This window comes from Nicotiana tabacum, chromosome 2 (assembly GCF_000715075.1).
Source record: "Nicotiana tabacum cultivar K326 chromosome 2, ASM71507v2, whole genome shotgun sequence".
In the NCBI taxonomy this organism is placed as follows: Eukaryota; Viridiplantae; Streptophyta; class Magnoliopsida; order Solanales; family Solanaceae; genus Nicotiana; species Nicotiana tabacum.
In genome coordinates this window covers 3,342,362-3,364,707 of record NC_134081.1, presented here as the reverse complement: position 1 = coordinate 3,364,707, position 22,346 = coordinate 3,342,362, and the positions used below count along the sequence as shown (strand labels likewise).

The window sequence follows — 22,346 nt, the reverse complement described above, 5'->3', positions numbered from 1 at the left end:
TCGCTTCGATCGATTATGTCTCGAACTCGATCGATCGTACGAAGGCCGAAATCTATTTCGACCGCATACAGATAGTCCCCTCGTTTCTCAGAAAGAATGTGGTGAGAAATGATTTGACTTTTTAACGGCTTGATCAGATTACAAGATGACGTTTATATTGGGCTCGACCATAACGCATGTGATAGTTGTCCCGTCGATTTAGTTTTTCAAGGTATTTAATGCATGTCAGACGGTGGTCGGCCACCGCTGATACTGAACTGTCGTTTTCTTAAACCTATAAATAACCCTTCCTATTATCATTTATCACTTTTGCAATTTCAATCTTCCAAATTTCCTAATTTCTATTTCGTATTCTCTGAGTCTATTCGCAAATCAGTGATTCCTTTTTGCAAAATTCTTCTTCCAAATTACCAAATCTTCGCTACCTTCTTTAAATCCAAGATAGTGAAGACGTCCAAACCGTCCCCCAAAAATAAAAAGCTTCTTCTTCCCAATCTGCCGCAGATAAAACACCGGTGGATCCTCGTCCTTAGGAGTGCATTTCGGCGGCGTGTGTTCTTACCTCAGATTTCAATCTTGATAAAGGTTCACCGGTTCCTGGCCGATGTGAGCCCGTATCGAGATATATTTGTTCGATAACCCGGGAGCATATCGAGCGGATAAAAAGGATTGTAACTGGGAGAACAAAGAGGTGGTAGTGTCGTCTCCTGAAGAGGATATTACTACTCACGTGAGAGAGTTTTTAAGCGTGTATACTTACCCTTTCACGTTAGGTCCCCTCGACCCTATTATCATAGATTTTTGTCATAAATACCTAATAACCCTAGGCCAGATGCATCCTTCCTTTTGGCGGATCGTTATTTTGATCTGATATTTTGTAAGTAAAATCGAGGGGATGCCTTTCACTCTCGATTATCTTATCTGATTATACCGTCCTCGTCTTTTTCGAAGAGGGTTAATAAAACTCCAACGTCGATCTACCAAGGCTCTGTTCTCGAGTATAGACGAGGATAGAGATCGAGGCTAGATGGGTCGGTTCGTTCGAGTGAGGACTTCAGACCTGATCCCAACCGAAAAGATGCCTTTCCCCGAGGAGTGGAACATGAAGCGTAAGTGTAATTCTGCTGTTATCTTCCATTATGTTGTTCTTTCATTTCTTTTCTTACCAATATCCCTTTTTATGACACAGCGGTTCCCTGGATGCCCGGTGCAGTGTCCGATCTCAAGAATTGGGTACGTGATCTGGTTTTGACCTCCTCATATGTCGAGCGCTCATGGCACTACTTGTCAAAGGGCTAATGGGAGGCCAAAAATCGCGGTGAGCATTTCTCTCATATTCCTTGGTAATTCGAATAAGATGCCTTTCACATTCTTCGATAAAAAACTTTCGTATGCAGGTGTGAGAAAGGATGCGGTTTTAAGGCCATTATCTGCCGAGGAAGAGGCTTCGGCCTCTGTCCCAAAGCCGATAAAAGATAATAAGAGGAAAAGAGCCCCCGCCCTCAAAGATCAAAAACCGAAGAAGAGGACGGCTCGTAAACCGAACAAGAATGTCATTCCTTTGACCGTAGAATCAGTTCTGCGTCTGAGGGATAAAGAAGAAGAAGAGAACGATGGGTCTGCTCTAGCGGCCCGAACAAAGAAGACCACCGACATTCCACAGGAAGCTGGATCGATGGTGGTTCATAAGGATTTGCCTCTAATTGAGGATATATCGGAGAGAGATTCGGGTAGAGTCCCCGAGTTGCTGGAAATTGAAGATGTTTCCCATCTAAGCTGACGGATGGGGGATATTTCTGAATGGGCTCTTCCCGAATCTTTTCGAATCGAAGAGAATGCCCCATATGACTCATTTGGGGCAGTGGCAATCGAAGGCTCTCCCACCTTCCCTGTTTTTTCGCAGGGGCGATTCGGGAGGCCCAAGCTTTGGAGGCCCTTGAATTAGATATGCCTCATAATGGAGAGGATCCTTTTCGTGACCTGTTCATCGGCGTCGAAGACACTGCCGGTACAAGTGACGCATCAGATCCTTTTCACGGAGTGCAGCAGACTTTGAATCAAGTAGGCCTTAAATCATATGGCGTTACCTTTAAGTTTGCTTTTCAATTCTTCTTTTTTGCAGGCCGCGGAGGTTCATCGAGAATCATGTTCTCGATCTCGAACCGAGTTGCGTCAATACGAGACCGAGCTTCAACGGGTTACAGGGGAGAGGAACTCCTTAAAGCTCCTTTTGGGCCAAAGGAGGGAGTAAATAAAAAACCTCCGAGCTGAGTTGACCAGGGCTCACCAAGATCAGATCGATTTCCACGAGCAGGTAATAATGCTTTTAAAAGTCTTTGGGCTTGATACCAGAACGATGGCTATTATTTCGGTCTCACAACTGCAGTGAAAAATCGAGATGATCGGAAAACTCCGTGAAGAAGTCGATGTAATAAAAAACTCCGTGAAGAGTCGATGAGATAATATTGTTCTGCTTTTGATGTGTGGATTAGGCACATGTCACGAGTCGCAAATAAAGGCTTGTTATTTAAGTAGAGAAGAATAGAAGAGTGGGCACATTATCTACCGATTTTCGAACGTACTGTGTGCCAGTGGCCCTCGGAGATTTCTGAGTTAGCAAAAAAAAGGTTAGTGTTGCACCAACATTATACTCCCACCATAACTACTAATCATGCACTACTAGCACTAGAATTTACTTCGCAGCCAATCCAACAAGAGCAGTTGTGTCGCTTTCTAAAGCCTTTAGTAACTACCAGGAAGCAGTTGGTTTTGCGAGCTTTATTTACCCGAAAAACGGATAGAATTAAATTTATACGTAGTTCTAAGGATATGCGGTGTAACTTAATACAAATCATAGAGATAAATAGAAATACCCAATATGGATCGCAAAGAATGCTAAATAGATAAGGTTGCAAAGAAAATAAAATTTAGGACTAAACAAGTGGAATCAATTTAAGAAGCTTGAAAGAACAACTCTTCACTATGGAGAATCTGGTATTTGGATTACAATGTAAGCATGAATCTTGTCCCCTATAGAAATGATAACCATCCCTTTTATAGTAGAGGGATCTTACTTTAGATATAATTAAAAATACATAATGGGAGACCCATAATAGGTCAACTTTTTCACAATTCCTACCGAGATTCTCTCCTCTAGTGGGATTGCAACGGCTCTTGTCTACGAGCTCGATATTGACTCGAGTTTTCGATCTTGACTCGAGCTCTCGATCTTGGCTCGAGCTCAATTCTGACTCGGACCCTTAAAATAATTTAGGTTCAATGTTGATCGGTCGCTGGATCATAAGCTCGAAATGATTCGGGGTCAATTAAAGTGTAGAACTAGAAGAAAGAACAGCGAAACAAAAGAGAGGAAAATAGGATAAGACTTTGTTTTACATTAGAGAATCTATTTCAGTCATTGTAAATTTGATATTGACTACATATGTTCGACAGTAAAGCATTATACTATGTTGTAGTTAAGCTAATAGAGACCTTGGACTGGTTGGAGGGGTCAAATAGGTTTGGGCTCAAATTGATACCCCTATCGGAAACCATAACGAGAAGTACACTTCCTCCTTTCACTTTACATGTTTGGACTAACTTGGCTATACTTAGGGATGCCATTCAAAATAGAGAAAAGTTTGTACGTAGCAAAAAGATACGAAAAATGATCATTTGTGTCCCCGTACTATTAATAATTAGTTATTAGTAACCTCTGTTATACTTTCCTACATTATTAATCCCTAACGTTATCTATTTTAATATTCTTACCCCCATCACTAACAGACCCTTTTAGAGGGACACATGGCTTAGTCTTAAACAACCTAACCATCTGCCCAGTTGGATTCCTGACCCGTTCATCCCCGACCCGCTAACTCCCTTCATATTCCCTAGACCCGTATAAACGTTAAAAAACTCTAACCTCACTTACCTAAAAATCAGGCGTTTCTCACTCTTAACTCCGATTACAATCTACCAATTTTCATGGTCTAAAGGTAAATTAATTCTTCTACCATAGTAAAAGCTTAGCCTTAAGATTTTTTTCAGTTGATTAAAACTTAGTTTTTCAATGTTTGGTTTCAGTGATTAAAATATCTAGGGTTAGCAAATTTTGTCATTTAGTTGGGGTTTCGTGTATGAGTCCTATTTTTATATGATTTTCACTGCAAAGTATAACATTTTAAGCAGATTTGGGGTTTTAAACATGGATTTAACTTTATGGATTATTATATTTGCATATGCATGTGATGGTGGTCCCGGATGTATAGTATAATAGTTCATTTTGTCTTAAAGGCTTTAACTTTATTAGTTATTGTATTTCATGTGGTTGTATTATCATAAAGGCTGATTTGGTGGTCCAGATTGTCTTTATGTACTTTGTCATTTAGGGAATTAAACCATGCTCTGTCCCTTTGTCTAGAGATGTTATTTTACTTTTTTTATTAGTTTCTTTGAATGTTTCTTTACTATTTTTTTATTAGTTTCTTTCCAGCTGTATTTTATAATATCAATTAGTTAAGTTGTTGTTTAGTTTATTTTATGGTTTAGCTGCTAATTGTTAAATATGTCAATTGATTGCAGATTACTATGGTTGATTTGGACTTGATATTTAACTATGGTGGAGAATGGAGTAGAGAGTCACAAGTCAAATACACTAAGAAGTTGTTACACACCTGAAAAGGTTATGACTCTGACCATCTATCCTTTATATTATTAATGAGTTTTGCACTAAGTTATGCTTTGGTGGGGTTCAACAAGTTATTGTATCTACTCCTTCTGGTAGATACTATGAAATTGATAGGGATAGTAGTATTAGGAAACTGTTGGGAATGGTTTGTAGTGATTACAATGTTGTTGATATATTTACTGTAGAGGATTGTGAGTTGGCAGTGAATGTACCTGATATTTTACATTATGGTGAGGATGGAGGTGATGATGTTGCACTTGACCATGAGGCTGCAACTGATTGTAGCTCAACAGATGATGAGTTTGATAATGAATCTGACTCTGATTCTTCAGAGTATGATTCTGATGAATTAGATTTTATTTCAACTCAGAGGAGTATGAGTATAACTAAGCAGCTGCTGGATTGCAAAGAACTAGATAAAAATATGAGCTTTAAGGATATTTCTGAAGCTAGGAAGTGTCTGAAACTGTATGTTATGGCAAATAAGAAAGAGATAGTGCTTAAGAAGAGTGATACAAGAAGGCTTAGGTATGACTGTCAAGTAGGTTGTCCATTTGTTTGCCTAATTTTTAAGGATGGGGATTGTCCAGGGGTTAGAGTCAATACACTAAATCCAAATCATAATTGTTTCATTGCTTATGATAATAGTATTGTTGACTACTTCACTATTGCACATTATTTTAAGAGGAAGTTGCAAGACAATCCAAAATATAAAGTAAAAGAGATGAGGGCTGATTTGAGAGCTGCATTTGAGCTTAATGCAAGCCATGGAAAATGCAAGAGAGAATATACTTATTTTGAATAAGCTACAAGGAAGCTTTAAAGATGAGTACAACAAGCTAGAGGGCTATGTTAATGAATTGAAGATTAGTAACCCTGGAAGTGATATAATAATTAATTTGTCAAAAGATGCTCTTCTTGAAGGTAAGAGGAGGTTCTTAAGAATGTATATTTGCTTTCATGCTTTGAAAAGGGGTTTTAAGGAAGGTATGAGACATTTCATTGAATTGGATGGGATATTTCTGAAGGGAAAAGCTAAGGGTCAGCTTTTGGTTGTTGTTGGTCTTGACTCAATGAATCATTTCTACCTTATAGCTTGGGCTATATTGGACAAAAAAATAAAGAGAACTTGGGACTGATTTTTGGAAATGCTAAAGAGGTCACTGGAGCTCAAGATGGAAATTCTTTTATAGTTATATATGTTTCTTTAAACTTGTGATTGGTTCTTTAAACTAATATTGTGTTTCTTATGATTTGTAGGGGTTGGTTGAGGCAATGAAAACTGTTTTGCCTGATGCTAATCATAGTTATAGTGTCAGACACATTGAGGCTAATTAGTGTAAAAGATGGAGATCTTGGAAAATGAAAAAGCTGTTGTGGCGGAGTGCATGGTGCACATATGAGGAGGATTTTGATGATCAATTGAAGAAGATAGGGGAGATGGATGAAAATATAGTGAAAGATTTGTTGCATACCCTCCCCAGTCACAGTGTATAGCATTTTTGACATTGTATGCAAGAATATGTCTGTGGATAACAAACTTTACAGAATCATTCAATGCATGGATCCTGGATGCAAGGTACAAACCTATAATTAAGATGCTAGAGGACATTAGGGTGAAGGTGATGGAAATATTGAGAGAACATGAGGACAAAGTGAAGTCATGGACTACTAACTTTAGTCCTTATGTCATGAAACTTTATGAAGGTTATTTGAGGATTGAGCATAAATGCAAGGTTCACTTTAATGGTGACTAGGTCTATGAAATATCTGAAGGGCCTGATAAACATACAGTAAACATGGTCTTGAAGCAGTGCAGTTGTAGGGCTTGACAACTGTCTGGAATACCATGTCCTCATGCCATTAGGGAATTTGTGTACAGAGGCCTTGATCCTTTAAAGGAAATACATTGGTGGTATAGCAAAGAGGCAACATTAAAGACTTATTCGCACAAGATACTACCTGTTAGGGGAGAAAAATTTTGGAAGGCAATCCTTGTAGATGCAATGGAACCACCACAGATAGTGGAGTTAGCTGGTAGACCTAAGGTGAAGAGAACAAGGCAAAAGGATGAAGCAATTAAGAAACAAAATGAATGGTCTATGTCAAGGAAAGGAAGGGTTATGAACTGGAGAAACTGTGGAGAGCCAAACCACAACTCACGGGGGTGTAAGAAGGTAATTGTTACTATAATTAGTCTTTAACAAGTGATATCTACATTATTAGCAATGTCTCATTTACAAATGACAGCCATCTAATGGAACTCTACCACAGAAAAGGAAGACAACTGAAAACTATGAAGATATTGATGAAGACATACCTTTGTTAGGGCCTGAACAATCTCAAGCTAGTGTAGGCTCCAGCAATCCTTTTATGTTCATTCCTACACCAATTTTTTCTTACCTAAAAAGGCTCTAGAAATCTGTTAGTTCCACATGTTCTTTTCCAGTTATTCCATATGAGGAAGACCCTGCTTTAAGGCCAAAAGTTACATCAGATATGGGGACAAGGCTTCAAATGATACAGGAACCCAACATTACAGATGGAACAAGAGTCATCAGCTTAAGAGGTGATTCAACTGGTGTGAGTCAGCCCTCAATTCTGTCATACTCACTTAAAGGACTCGCATGGAAGGGGAAAGAATCTCTAACTACTAACAAACTGGAGATGCAAGCGCATGAGAAGATTAGGAAGCTTAAGGCAAAAAAGGGGAATTGAAACATTGCTGGACAATATGTTTTTGAAGTAATAGTATTTTGTCTAAACAAATTGGTTTGGGGCTGTAATTTATGACTTCTGACAGTACATTTAACTCTAGTTTTAAATGCTTTGTTGGTACTGACAGTTGGATGTCATAGTATGACCTAGGTGTTAACTTGTTTTGGGGTTAATATGGCATCCGTGTGTCAATTTAACTGTATATTGACAGTTAACTTTTGCTACAAATGTAATGGTAATTTAGACTATTTTAGTTTCTTTTCTTATTGCAACTTATATGATTGGTAGTGTAGTTTTATTTGAATAAGCACAAGTTCATTTATGTAGTTTGAGTAGCAGTTAACATGTGTGACTCATTTCTATATCGGAACAAGTTCATGAAGCTCAAATCATATTAACCAACAAAAATAGGTGAACACAAAGAGCAATTAACATATATAATCCGGAAAGTAGAAATCCAATTAGCCAACAAAAAAATACACACTACACTACTGCCACTTAAGTTAACCATACATGATAACTTAACAAAATAAAAACTAGATTTCACCAACTACTACTAATAACTATTCATCATACAAGCTGCAATTAAGCCAACAAATAGGACTCAAGATATCATAGTAAAGATCTTCAACTTCAAGACTTTGGCTTCCAACAGCGAATTGCAGCCTCCATTTCTTCAATTTTTTCCTTCAATATGTCTCTTTCCAGATAAATCGCATCCAATGAAGACTCCAAATTGCTTGTTTTGGTGCATTCAACCTCATTTATTGCTTCTAATGCTTCCAATTATTCCTTCAATTTCAGCCTTTCAATCTTGACAGCCTCCAGTTGCGCTTTCAACTTACAAATAATTATCATAGCTCTGTCCAGTAACACTTCATCAACCCATTCAAAATAACCACACGAATTTTTCTGAAAAACAAAATCATACACCATGTTATAAGTGAAATTTCAGAAAATGAAAACCATAAAATTATCATAAAACCATAGAATATAAGATATTAACCTCAGATTTCGGACATTTGTAGAATCTCCTACCAGCGTTCCAATGAGTGTAAGCCATAAGGTAGAGTGCAGTTAATCCACATTTGCATGTCCTACTTGACACACATTCTTGAGACGATGAACTACCTTCTGACATTGTAACTCCCTATTCTTGAAAATTATACACAAAAATAATAAAGAAAATAAAGATGATGAGAGAAAATAGAGGAAAATCGCTTCAAATAGGGGATAACCCTAGCTTTAGAGAGGAAATAAACGATTACATCCTTTAAGGGGGGAGGGGGTTAGCGGGTCGGGGCTGAACGGGTCAGGGATCCAACTAGGTAGATGGTTAGGTTGTTTAAGATTAAGCCATGTGTCCCTCTAAAAGGGTCCGCTAGTGATGGGGGTAAGAATATTAAAATAGATAACGTTAGGGATTAATAATGTAGGAAAGTATAACGGAGGGTACTAATAACTAATTATTAATAGTACAGGGACACAAATGACCTTTTCCGAAAGAGATATTTATACACAAATGACCCTTTCCCGAAAAAGATATTTACATGCTCTTAAACTGTGGATCACTAGCCAGCAAATTCACATGACGGATGGTTTGTGCAAGCGATCACTCGATTATCTTACTCTTGAAGCCTCTCAAACTTTCTTCCACTCGGGCAACATCAGAATCAGCTAGCTTCTTCATCTCCTCCCGGAGAGGAAAGTCAGCTTCCATTTCATCAAGAGCAGTAGACTTTTCAAAACACTTCTTAGCCAAACTCAATAGTTGCACTTGGATTGCTTTTCTTTTTGTCTTTGTATCCTTCAAGTTTGCCTTCGACTTGCTGATTGTACATTCAAGCTTGTCATTGCAATCTTTGAGGTTGGTGTAGCATTCCTGACCTTTTGTGAGCTCATCGACGAGGAGCACTTTCTTGGCAGCCTCCTTATAATACTCCTCTTGGTCCTTCTTAGCTCTACGCAAGGTTAAGAAAAGTTGCGGAAGGTTCTCTTTGAATTTCCACAAGGCAAGCACTCTCTCAGCCGATAAATTCGGTGTTGCAGCATATGTCGATAGTGCTGCATTTAATGTTGAACAATTTTTGGGTAGAAGCAAGTCTTCAGAAGGCATGACTAGTAATCTCTCAATGTCATCTTTCGCAGTGGCAAGCATTTCTGCTGACGGTGTAGGCTTTTGCGTGGCGGATATCTTGTCATCTTTGGAAGAAGATTGATCAGCAGAAAAACTGCGAGATTGAGCTCGTTTAATTTGTCCACTAACTCGAGCAAAGAAGTCTTCTAGATTATGAAATTTTACAGGGCAGTCAGGTGGTTCAGTAATATCAGGTGTCTTGCTTCTGGTCTTGGCTAATAATGGGGAAACTGTGCCTTCCTCACCATCCTAAAAGAAAAAGCTCTCAAAGTTAGATGGAGTAATCAGACATAATGACACAAGTAATACGGAGAACTTACTTCGTCATCAGAAGTGGAACACGAGGTGGAGATTGGTGTATCATCAGCAGAAACTTGGACGGATGTCTTAATCCTGTCTTCATTAGCAGGAGTAGGAACGACTGATGTAGAAGGTATGGTAGGAGTTGTGCCTGGTAGTGGCATTTTCCTCGGGGAAGTCTTCATCTTCTGAAAAGGTGAATTTACGGTGAAGTGAAGGAATCAGGCCAATGGATCGCATTATAATCCCAGAGGGCAGCAGCTCGTTTGGGGGTGGGAATTTTTACCTTGCATAATGTTCCCGTAGGTATCTTTATACCCGCGTCATGTAAGTTCTTTTGTTGTAAGGGCTCATCTTTCTGTACCAAAGATTGTGGTGGAATACTATCCCCTGAAAGCAATTAAGGAATGAATAAGGAGGTAATACAAGACATCAAAACGCAGAAACAGAAACCAAACAGAGAACAGGACAAGAATTAGAGAGAACATTGTAAGCTATCTGAAAATCTAATAAATTCAAATATATATGCACAAAATCCTCAACCCTAAAGGTCAACTAATATTATGCTAGCCTTATTGAGACCCTTGGGTTATCATATGAAGGATACAATCAGAACAAAATAGTTACTTATCTATTTAGCCTCCTTGACCAACATTTTCCTTCTCTATTTACAACACAATTCAAATACCTCTGGTAATTCCTCTATCCCTAGGGATATACCAGCCAAATAGAAATCGTATTAGTTTATTCCATGAAAAAAGTTATCCTACCTTTATATTTTCTCTTCATACTCTGTCCCAATTTTACTGCAGACTGAGAATTGCCTTTAACACCAATGGACTTTGGAGCAGCAACTTCTTGCCTGTCAGATGGACTGAGAGGCGTAACACAGGGTGTCAGATGGACTGAGATCTTCCTGAGGACACCAATAACAGTCTTGTCCCGATTGTTGATATAAGTGGACCACCAGGAATCAAAGAACATCGTAGAGCTCGGATTAATATTAAATGGAACAAATGAGAATTTTATTTTTAATTGGGAAAACCTTGATTCAGTTTCTTCAATGTTATCTGCCTCTCTTCTGATTGAAAGATCACTGGCTGATTGGTGGACGGGAACAGCCTGAGTCATGCCAAACTGTCGAGCAAACTGATTCGGAGAATAATGTTCTACCCCACATTTGCACTTCGAGGATTCATCTAGAAGGATACTGTACGGGAGGTCTCGAGCAATAAGATAACTAGCCCAAATCTCTTTTAACTCTGTCCTATTAAGTTTTTGGAAGTAAGGATCAAGTGACCTTTTAAACCACTTAGGTCCAAACTTCCTAGAATAAAATGGCGTGAATTGGCTGGCTGTTCTCGATGAGCATTTACGAAAGAAATTAAAGTATTCCTTGAATGATTTATATCTCAATGCACCTTCAGCCAAGGGAAACCCACAGATTGGAGCATTACCGTAATCCAAGGTCGCAGGTCGAAATTCTGGAAAGTAAGACTGTAGCCAGAACTGCAAGATCCATAATGGACCTCTTTCATACTGAAACTTGCCATTAATGATGTCAGCGCATCCATGATATAAATTAGACAAGAGAAACGGTGCCAAAGAAAGCTTTCTACCCGTAGCAAGAGCAAATGCCAGTTTTGTGCATTGCTTGATCATGTTTACAGAAGAGTCACAAAACAGATGATCGTAGAGCCACGCAAACAGAAAAGATATATGTTCTTCCTCTGTCACAGCTATTTCTCCCTCTGACGCGTCGAGATAATTGTGGTATAATAAGGCATTATCATAAATTTTTCCATACTTGGTAAAATCACAAGTTGATCCAGCCATCCCAAGAATGGCACTGACTTCCTCGCCATGTGGCCTAAGTCCGGTAAAGGCAACAATATCTAGTACTGTTGGCCCCATCATGCCAAATCTGAAGTGGAACGAGTTTGTGGAGATTGACCAATAGCACAAGGAAGCATAAACAAGGTTTTTGTCCACGGGGATAACATTTTTTGTCAACTGAATGGCATCATATATATCAGCTGATTTCCACACCTCCCGCTTGGCCTTCTCAACTCTATCTACCCAATCAATCCAATCTCTACTTGCAGAAGGCCGTGACTTCAAATACTTACCATTGAACCAATCAGGTTCCACGGAGTGTAGAAGTAGCTTCTCTCCTTCAGCTAAGGGGTAAAGAGGAGAGAGCTCCGGAGGAAGCGTAGCCTTAAAACATGGGCCTAATTTAAAATTAGAGGGTGATCCAGGAATACGAACAAATATCTCGTTAACGATCAGCTCTTTGTTTAACTCTTGCATTTTCTTGGCCAAAATTTTCTTTGCCTGGGAAACATCAGTAACGAAGCTTGCACTTTTCTCTTTTGCCATTTCTATATGCACTGAAGCAAGTTAAGAAGAAAATGATTGAAAACGCCTCAGGCAAAAACCTGCAGAAAAGCTGAGTTCAATCATCTGCTCACAAACTTGAATTCCTCATAAACTTTTCTTACATTGAACAACCTGCTATTACATGCTTGTCAAGAAAAAAAAAATAACACTAACTGCTATAGATATTTCCTTAGCACTGTGATTTAATAAGTAACATAGAAAATGTCAGTGGAAGTGCTAGTGCGGCAAAATGGATAAAAGAAATCAGTTATCCACCCACATTATCCATTAAAAAATGGGTTGGATAATGAACTTTTTAAAAACGAGTCAAATATGGATAAGAACCATATTATCCGCTTAAAAAATGGATAACTAATGGATAACTAATGAGTTTAACTTATACGTTTGTGAAGCTTCAAATTGGGGGTTCCTCAAGTTTGGGTGACTAGGCATTCTCCCAAAAGTGATAATATTCAAGAAGCCATGGATATATGGATAACCATATTATCTACCGGTTAACCTATTTTTTATTCGCATTAAATATGGGTTGGATCGGATAATTCATCCATTTTTGCATTACCCGTTTTCGACCCGTCTCATATCCGACCCGACCCCCCGTTTGCCACCCCTAGCTAGCGCTATCAAAGAAATTTTCTTAATAATGGCTTTTGGTCTAAGCCATTTGTATAATCTTCAAAATTCTGAAACTCAACAGCAGATAAATGAATTAAGCCCGTTTACCTCATTTCTTTAGGAATCTTCATCCATTTAGCTTTTGTTAAATGGTTATTCCACTATCCCAAATGCATAGATGAAAATGGCCTATATTGCTACCCATGAAACTCATTATTGGACCAGTCTTGTGTTAATTTTCCACTAAAATCAAGCCATAATTTTCAGAGATTGTACAAAATAACGAATTTGACAACTTCTTATAACCATTATTAACTACACTAAGATGACATTTGATGAAAAAAAATGAAATCTTTCATAAAAATCAGAGATAAAACAGAATTCTCTTTCAAATCTTTCATTTGTAGCATGCATCTGATGGTCTACAGATGGAAGACTTAGCCCGTTTAGCCATGAAATTTTTCACTTTTTCCCGAAAATATTTCACCTTTTTTCGAAATCAATATTTGGCCATAAAATTTTCACTTGAAGATTTTTCGAAAATTTGAAAAACTCTAAAAAGCTATTTTTTACCCAAATCACTCACAAAAATTCAAAAATAACCCAAAATTATATTCATGTCCAAACACAACTCTAATTTTCAAATGTCATTTTCACTTGAAAAAAAATTCACTTTTTTTCTGAATTTTGCAATTCTTATGTCCAAACGCCCACTTAACCTTAACGAACGAATATCTTTTTGCCAATCTAAATACACACAAAAAAAAATATTGGTACTCCACCTGTTAACAAACTTTGCTTTGAGAAAAACTAACTCCCTTAAAAAAGTGACATACTGTGTATCTAATATAGGTAAAGCAAAAACATTCCAAATGCAGCACACCAATTTATCAAAGTCAAAAAAGATGCAGCAGATTAAGAATAAGAAATTAGGAAACAGAGATTATGGAACAAAATTAAATTAATTGACAAATTCACACAGTAAAAGTAGGAGAGAAGCTAAAAAGTAAATTGATTGACGAACCTATAAGCTCGACAAGAGACGTTGAAGATAGTAGCAACCAAAAAATCAGCATTCTGCTATAACATTATTATCTGAATGTGAAGAAACACAGAGGGGAAATAAGTATTACTAATTTGGTAACGAATAGTGATTTGGTTGAGATTAAAAATATACTTCAAAGAATATTTGGGAGTTTGAATTGTACTAATTGAATGTAAATTTCATGAATGGATGGTATGAGAACTTAGTAATAATTACTCTCCCATTTCCAATTGGTTTGGTGCCCTTTTAGGAAGGGGTGGCATAGCACCCCTGAGATGATAAAAATTAGGTTAAATATTTCGCTAAATTAGACAAGTGTGCCATGTTAGTAAACCTTTTTGAAAGTTTTTCCTGCCGCGTAAAATTGAAGTTGTAATTTATCTTTGAACCTTGTCCGACTTCTCTTTTTGGTTGTGCTTTTTATTTCTCTTTGTCCTAGTTATTTCCATTGTCAGTTGCCTCCCAATTTTCTATTGATCGTTTATATTTTTTTTTCTATTCTATTATTTTATATATAGTAGAACACTCAAAAAAGAGATTTTAAGACTTCTAATATATATAATGAACATTCCTTTTAATTTTAAATTTACGAGTTTTCTTCTTTCAAATCTGAAAAACTTGGGTCTTAATGAAAATTTTGGATCAATTTTTTTCCATTTTTTTTATTATATCATAAAAATTTGTGTTATTATGTGGTTCTTAAATATAATTTAAATCTCTTTACTACTATTAAACTACGATGAAAATTTCGTAAACGTTGCTTAAAAATATGAGATTTTTGGTTTTGATTTTTGGGAACTTGTAGTTTATTTAATTTTATATTTATGGTACATAATTTACTTATTGAAAATATTTTTAAAAAAAATTCTTATTCTGATCGATATAATTCTCTTATTGAAGATGTTATCTTACTTGTGTAAATTTATTTTTAGTATACAGAAACATATATAATTTTCTAGTGAAAATATTGATTTTACTTGCGTTGTTATAATAAATGTGTTATTCCTTATTTAAAATACTAATTACTTTTGTTTTTTGATATCTGAGATGTAATTTTTATATTTGCAAATAAAAAATACCTATAGGTTGACCCGAATAAACTCAAAAAATCCAAATAAATGTTCCTAATAAATTCAGTATTAGTCATTACATGGTATACATTAAAGGAAATTACAATACCCGCCACCTTCAAATCCTAGATCCGCATCTGCATCCCACATTCGGTTGTACCCCAATGGGTGTAATATATACAGTCTACCATGATGCAATTATTAGTGGCTGATTCCACCGCTCGTAACCGTGACCTATAGGTCATCCCCCATCCACGAAAGGTCTCACCCCAAGAGGTGTGTACGACTGATTCTATGGCTCGAACCCGTGCCCTATAGGTCATCCTACATTCACAAAGGGTCTCACCCCTGAGAGGTGTATATGACTAATTCCACGGCTCGAACTCGTTACCGATAGGTTGCATTCATGAAGGGTCTCATCCCAAGAGGTGTGATTGGATGATTCCACCGCTCGAACTCGTCCAATAGGTCATCCCACATTCACATAGGGTCGCATCCCAAGAGGTGTGATGTAGGCAGCCGACCCTGATGCAAGCATCAATGGCTGATTTCACTATTCGAACTCGTATCCTATAAGTCATACGGAGAAAATTTTATCGTTACTCCAAGGCTCTTCCAAAAGAATCACATATTAAAATAAATAACATTCTTTTTATTTTAAGGTTAATGATTTAATACTGATTTAAATCATTTTAATACTGATTTAATCACTTCTGATCTAGATGGGATATAATGATGTTGCATTTTTTTGTATGATTCCAATTAATGGATGAGGTTTTAAAAATCTAAATTGCAATAATAAAAAAAATGCATAGTGACTGGCAAGAAACACACGAAATCCTTGTTAGCTAACAATTTCGTATTTAAAAGATAATAGAGAGATATAAAAGCTTTTTTTCTAAAAAAATGAGAAGATAAAAAAAGGCTAATACTTGAAGGACATATTTGCCGAATGCGAAATCGCTGATAAATACGCTTCAGTTTTTTTTCTCATTCTTGATTCATATTCTGAATTTACTTGTAGTTACATATGAATTTCTTTTAAAAAATTTAACTTTTCATTTATAATTCTCCAATATCGAATGACTTATTAAGAAAATTCTCCTTTTGATGGTAACCCCTTATACAATTAATGATTGTCAATTTTTTCGATAAAGGTAAAAATTCACTGATGTATATGTATACTCAAAATTGCTTTATCAGTTGAATTATTTTAGGTCTTTACTAAATATGTGCTATAATATATTGAAGAATAACACATTACTCTGCATAAGAAAAAAAACTCAAGAAGTCATTTTATCAAATAAATATAAATGAAGAGATAAAATTTTAATAAAATAATTTATATGTAACGAATCAGGATCTACCAAGAGGAAAAACTTGGCTTCCATTCTGCGAACATTAATTGCGTTTTAAATCTTATAAATCGGAACATTCAGAATGCAATTTATAAATTGCATTAGCAGAACGCGACTAATAAATCGCATTCTGTGAATGCGATTTATTATAGCTAAATGCGATTTATAAGGCGCATTCGCCTGAGAGTTATAAGTTGCATTAGCTGACTGACATTAATAACACCCAACCCAGTTCTTCAGCCTCAACTCTATCCAAATGTAGATTTTATCTGCATTTGTTTTACTGAAACATTCTTTCTAACTATCATAATGTTAAAATCATGAGCAAAGCACCATCACTATATGAACTCTGGTTATAAAATATGTATGCAGATTATAAACATGTAAAAAATAAGAGCTAGAACGAATCAAAATCCTTATATCGTGGAACGACCCGACTTGTCGTTTTAAGAATTTAAGCCCCGTCTGGCGGCATAAGGCCCTTAGCAGCTTCTTATTATGTGTATTGACTTACGTGCGTGGTTGGATGATTTGGAGTGATTTGGGACACTTGGTCCCCAAAACGGAAGCTTAAGTCTTAGGATTTTTACCGTAGTCGGAACTGTGTGAAGACGACTCCGGAATAGAATTTTAATGATGTCAATAGCTCCGTATGGTGATTATGGAATTATGAGCGTGTCCGAAAAATTATTTAGAGGTCCTTAGAGGAATTTGGCTTGAAATGGCGAAAGATGAATTTTTGAGAAGTTTGACCAGGGGTTTGACTTTTTGATATCGGGGCTGAAATCCGATTCTGGAAATTGGAATAGCGCCGTTATGTCAATTATGACTTGTGTGCAAAATTTGAAGTCATTCCAGATTGATTTGATGTGTTTCGGCACAAGATATAGAATTTGAAATTTCAAAGTTCGTTAGGCTTGAATTGGGGTATGATTCGTGGCTTTGATGTTGTTTGATGTGATTTGAGGTCTCGAGCAGGCTCGTGTTATGTATTGGGACTGGTTGGTACGATTGGACTGAGTCCCGGGGGCCTCTGGTTTGATTTGGGGTGGTTCCGGGCCAAGTTTGGGTGTTTTTGATGTTGCTGGTTGCTGGTTCTGGTGTTGTTCCGCGTTCGCGAAGAAAGATTTTGTTGTTGGGACTTTGTTCTTCGCGTTCGCGAAGAAGGAACTTTTGTTGTTCGTCGTCTGACTTTAGAGGCTCATATCTCACAATTTATAAGAAATTTGGAGATAATCCAAAAATAAAAGTTGTAGCCCTTTGTGTCTAATTTTCATAAAGGTAAACCATTTGTTATTTGGATTTGTGTATAAAAAGTTATAGTGGATAAACTATAGGCTATCCGGAAAGAGTTTGAAAATCTCTATTGCACATGGCTGACTTTGGAAGCTTATATCTCATAATATATAAAGAATTGGGAGATGAGCAACAAATGAAAGTTATAGCTTAGAGTCTAGTTTTTAGAAAGTCAAACCATTCATTATTTGGAGTTTTGTACAAAAACTTATGACCATTATACTATAGGCTATCTAAGAAGAGTTTGAAAATGACTTTTGAAGAATTTGTTCATCGCGAACTCAACAAACCCCTGGGCAGCAGAATAAAGTCCAAATTCGTGTTATTCTTCCATTTTTGGACCAAGGAAGCTCGGGTGAGGCGATTTTTTGAGAGTTTTTCAAGAAAAACATTGGGGTAAGAATTTCTAACTTGATTTTGGTTAAATTACATGAATCTATTGTTGTTTTTATCACTAAATTAGTGAATTGGGTTGAAAAAATTAGAAAACTCTCTTGGTTTAAATTTAAGATTTGGAGGTCGATTTGTTATTGAAATTCGCTAAAATTGGTATGGTTGAACTCGTATCGGAATGGGTGTTCGGATTTCATGAAAATTATGTCGGGTTCCGAGAGGCGGGTCCTACGTTGACTTTTGTTGATTTTTTGGAATAAAATTTTAAGTCGACGTATTATTATCTGGAATTGTATCCGATGAATTTTAATGAAGTTGTACAATTAATTTGGATAGATTTGAGCTATCCGGAAGTCAATTCAAGCAAGAAGGCTATTTTAAAATATCGGCCTAACTTCAAAAAGGTAAGTGTCTTGCCTAACCTCGAGTGGGGAAATTACCCCTTAGGCATCGAGTCTTATATGCCATTTGTGAAATGTGAAAAGCCGTGTACGCGAGGTGACGAGTACGTACTCGGGCTTATATGTGCAAATTTTATTGAGTTAGAGTCTTGGACATATTGTGTAGTAAATTAAATAATTGTTGGCATTTATTTAGTCATATGTTTGCCATGCTTCAATTCGTATTTATTGAATTTATTTTTATATGACGATTTGATGTGCATGTTACCTGTATATTTATGTGAATTATGTGAGTTTGATATTCGTGGGATTTAATTTCATTATGGATTTTTCCTCTGTAAATAATTAATTAACTGAGCTTAAGAAGAGGTGTTAATATAATTATCTAAATTTGGATTAATGAAGGTGTGACATATATTGATTATTTTTCTATCTCTATTGATTGTTTTTGGGTGTTATATACATTGTGTGGAGCCTTGGGCTATTTGTTGTAAAATTAATTAATTTTTGTTATATCTTTGGAATTTGGTTGTGGCCATTGGGCAAATTGTGATATGAATTAATTTTATTATATTATCGTATTAATTTTTCGTGCAAATTATTGTGTTGTGTGAGTTATTATTTTGGGGAGATAAGGGTGGCATCTCACCATTGATATTATGTGGGTATAAGGGTGGCATTTCACTGTTATTGTGTTTGTTGGAATCTTATCTGGGCGGAGCGATAAGGGTGACAATAGAAGCGATAAGGGTGGCAATAGGAGCGATAAGGGTGGATATTGATATTGTCTGGGCGGAGCGATAAGGGTGGCTATAGGAGTGATAAGGGTGACAATAGGAGCGATAATAGTGGCTATTGTCAGGGACGATATATGATGATGTGAGGTTGTGGTGTTGATAATTTTCATGTGATGTTGTGATTTTCTTGTGTTTATTTTTATACATTGTGCAACTTGTCTTGTTGTTGGTAAATTGATAACAATCTGATTTATGTTGAAATTGAGAGCCTGTGGCTATTGCCAGGCGGATTATAAAATGAAATGTGGGCACGAGGTGCCGTGAGTAAATAATGAGAATAATTGGCACGTGAATTGTCCGTGCAATTGTGATATGAAATGAGGGCACGAGATGCCGGGAAAATATGATGATTTAATTATGGGCACGAGGTGCCGTGAAAATATAAAAATGGGCTGAGACCCGTGTTTACGAAAAATATAAAAATGGGATGAGACCCATATTTTTATGATTATGAAATGAGGTGTCACATGGTGACTTTTTATTTGAAAAATAATTATTTGAGAAAATTATATTTGAAAGAGAATTATTTGGAAGAATTATATGTGAAAGACACTTATTTGAAAGACTTGATTTAATTGGGTGTAATTATACTTATTAATTGTTGAGAGATATTAATGGTATTCTTGTTGTCTGCTGTGCATATCACAGGTTGTTTCATGTTGCCCTATTGTTATTTTTTTCTTATTATTTTGTATATTATATTGCACAGGTTATTAGACTAGTGAGTGTCTTGACTGTACCTCGTCTCTACTCCATTGAGGTTAATCTTGATACTTACTGGGTACCGACCGTGGCGTACTCATACTACACTTCTGCATATTTTTGTGCAGAGCCAGGTATTGAAGACAACGGACTTGAGCAGAGTTAAAGCGGGATCGTAAGGATTCAAGGTAGAGTTGCTTGGTCGTCGCAGTCCCTTGGAGTCTTTTCATTTCATTGTACTGTTAACTTGTAATCAAACAGTATTGTATATTCGGTCCTCGTGATCATTTTATGTATTCAATTAGAGTTCGTGACTTAGTACTACCAGTCTTGGGAGTTTGTATATAGTAATTATTTCCGTTGTTAGTTTTAAAAAAAAATGGCTTAAAAAATATAATGGAAATTGGCTTACCTAGTCGTAGAGATTAGGTGTCATCACGACTCCTGTGGTGGAATTTTGGATCGTGACATATAAACACAAAGTTTATAACATACTATATATGATATTACATTATGTATTACTAACAAAGTGATAAAATATAAAATCAAAGAGGGAAGAGAATTTGTTAGCTTTTGCGAGAGCTTTTCGTAGCACTTCTAATGGGATTTGAAGCATTTGTATTAATCTTCTCTGTTCCCCTTAATATTTTGTTCAATTATATATGAAATATTTACTTCATAGGATCAAGGGTTCAATTGTTTTACATTCTGCTTTAGAATAAAAAATATTTACACAATCAGGTTGCTTAAATAAGTTAACACCAGCCGTGTAATTTAAGCTATTGTAGCAAGCCATATATTTTGAGTTTTTTACACGCTTGATTCTTTTTTAACTATTATTTTAAAAAAAATAGTATCATTTATTGTTTATTTCATAAAGAACACATTTCTTTTCATTATTAGCATATTACAAAAATTAAGCCCAACATTCATCTTCTTCACTCCATTATTTAAAATCTAATGCATATGTAAATGACACCTAAATTCAAGATGTATTGATTTATATGTCTTTTATACTTTGTATATCAAGTATCACTTTAATTCAAAATGTATTTTTATGTATATAATTTTTGTATATTTATTTGTGAAGTGCCATCTTATTTTAAAATATATTTTTAATGTATGTTTCAAATATACTTTATATGTCAAGTGCCATTTTAATTCAGGATGTATTTTTTACATATATATTTTTTGTATATTTATATGCCATCTTAATTAAATTTAAGATATATATTTTTTATTATATTTCACATGTCTATGTGTCATCTTAATTGAAGATGTATTTTTATGTATATTTTATATGTGTTAATTCAATATATATATTTTTATATACGTTTTATATATATTAACGTATATTATTATCGAAGTACGATCTTTATTTTAAGAAAGGAAGAAAGAAGGAAGAGAAAAACTTAAGAAAGATAATTAAAAAGAAAACGAATGGAACAAATTTAGAAAATATATTGGCTTCGGCAGAAAATAAAATTAAGAAGATGAAGAAAAAGAAGGAAAGCTAATAGATAAAGAGAAAGAAAAAAGGCATGATTTTTGTACAAAGAATTATTGACTTTTCATTCAAATTTCTTATGTTTAGAGATTAATAATTAATATTCCTATTTTAATGGAACTGTGTGCTACAAATATAAATATTTTTCTGCCACAACTGTAATATTGGATTTCATACTACGAATTTGTTATATTTCTTTTAAATTATTATAATTACGTAAAGTTCCCATATATTTTCATGTATGTTATTTCCTTTATTATGTGTCGCTACGTTTAGTTAACTTTTACATGATATATATATACTCTCCTTGGCTGGCTAGATAAACAACAAAACTTAACAACTTAATTTTTTTCTTCTTATTTAATTACTTTTTGAGAAATAACAACTGCATTCGTTTCGGGAAGAGGAAAAGTTTGTTGCAGGAAAGTGCAAAAAAAAAAAAAAAAGAAGAGAGAAGAAGAAAAAGACGATACATGTGAGTTGTTCATTAATCTTTTTCGGGGATGATGAAACCTTGGTAAGCAAAGAATTACAAATTTGTGTATATTTTCTGCCCAAGGTTTGCTAACCTTTTTTTTTTTTTTGGCAAGAGGGAAACCCGCAGCCGCTACATTCTCTGCCCTTCGGGCGAGCACTCTATGGTGAGCACTGGGTAAACCTCCCTCTGTGTAATAGCGTGCAAACCACACAGAGGATGTAAACCGCACTAGGCAAGCCCTGTGCGACAGGCTCAACCCGGAAGGCATTGAGGGGAGAATCGATCCCAGGTTATCCGTATGGATAACCACCCTCCAAACCAACTGGGCAACCCCGAAGGGTTAACCTTAGTAAGTAAAGTTATCCAATATTTGTGTTAGTAAGAAGTAAAATGTACCTGATAACGTAGTTGAGGTGCATGTAAATTGGGCCCAGACATCAGC

The 22,346-nt window shown here is 35.9% G+C and overlaps 1 protein-coding gene across 1 annotated transcript; it reads right to left on the bottom strand.

Moving 5' to 3' along the window:
• Positions 1-8,840: 8,840 nt before the first annotated feature.
• Positions 8,841-14,339, bottom strand: LOC107781102 (uncharacterized). Its single transcript, XM_016601742.2, has 6 exons — positions 14,237-14,339; positions 13,882-13,952; positions 10,613-12,283; positions 10,129-10,232; positions 9,863-10,030; positions 8,841-9,791 (listed from the first exon to the last, which is right to left on the bottom strand). Exons 3-6 carry the CDS (start codon positions 12,222-12,224, stop codon positions 9,018-9,020), a joined length of 2,658 nt encoding a protein of 885 aa, XP_016457228.2. The 5' UTR covers positions 12,225-12,283; positions 13,882-13,952; positions 14,237-14,339; the 3' UTR covers positions 8,841-9,017.
• Between the last annotated feature and the right edge of the window lie 8,007 nt (positions 14,340-22,346).

Coding starts and splice junctions, on each gene's coding strand:
- LOC107781102 (XM_016601742.2), bottom strand. CDS start 12,224: ATGGCAAAAGAGAAAAGTGCAAGCTTCGTTACTGATGTTTCCCAGGCA. Junction 10,233..10,612: donor TATGAAGAGAAAATATAAAG/GTAGGATAACTT, acceptor AATTGCTTTCAG/GGGATAGTATTCCACCACAA. Junction 9,792..9,862: donor GTTCCACTTCTGATGACGAA/GTAAGTTCTCCG, acceptor TTTTTCTTTTAG/GATGGTGAGGAAGGCACAGT.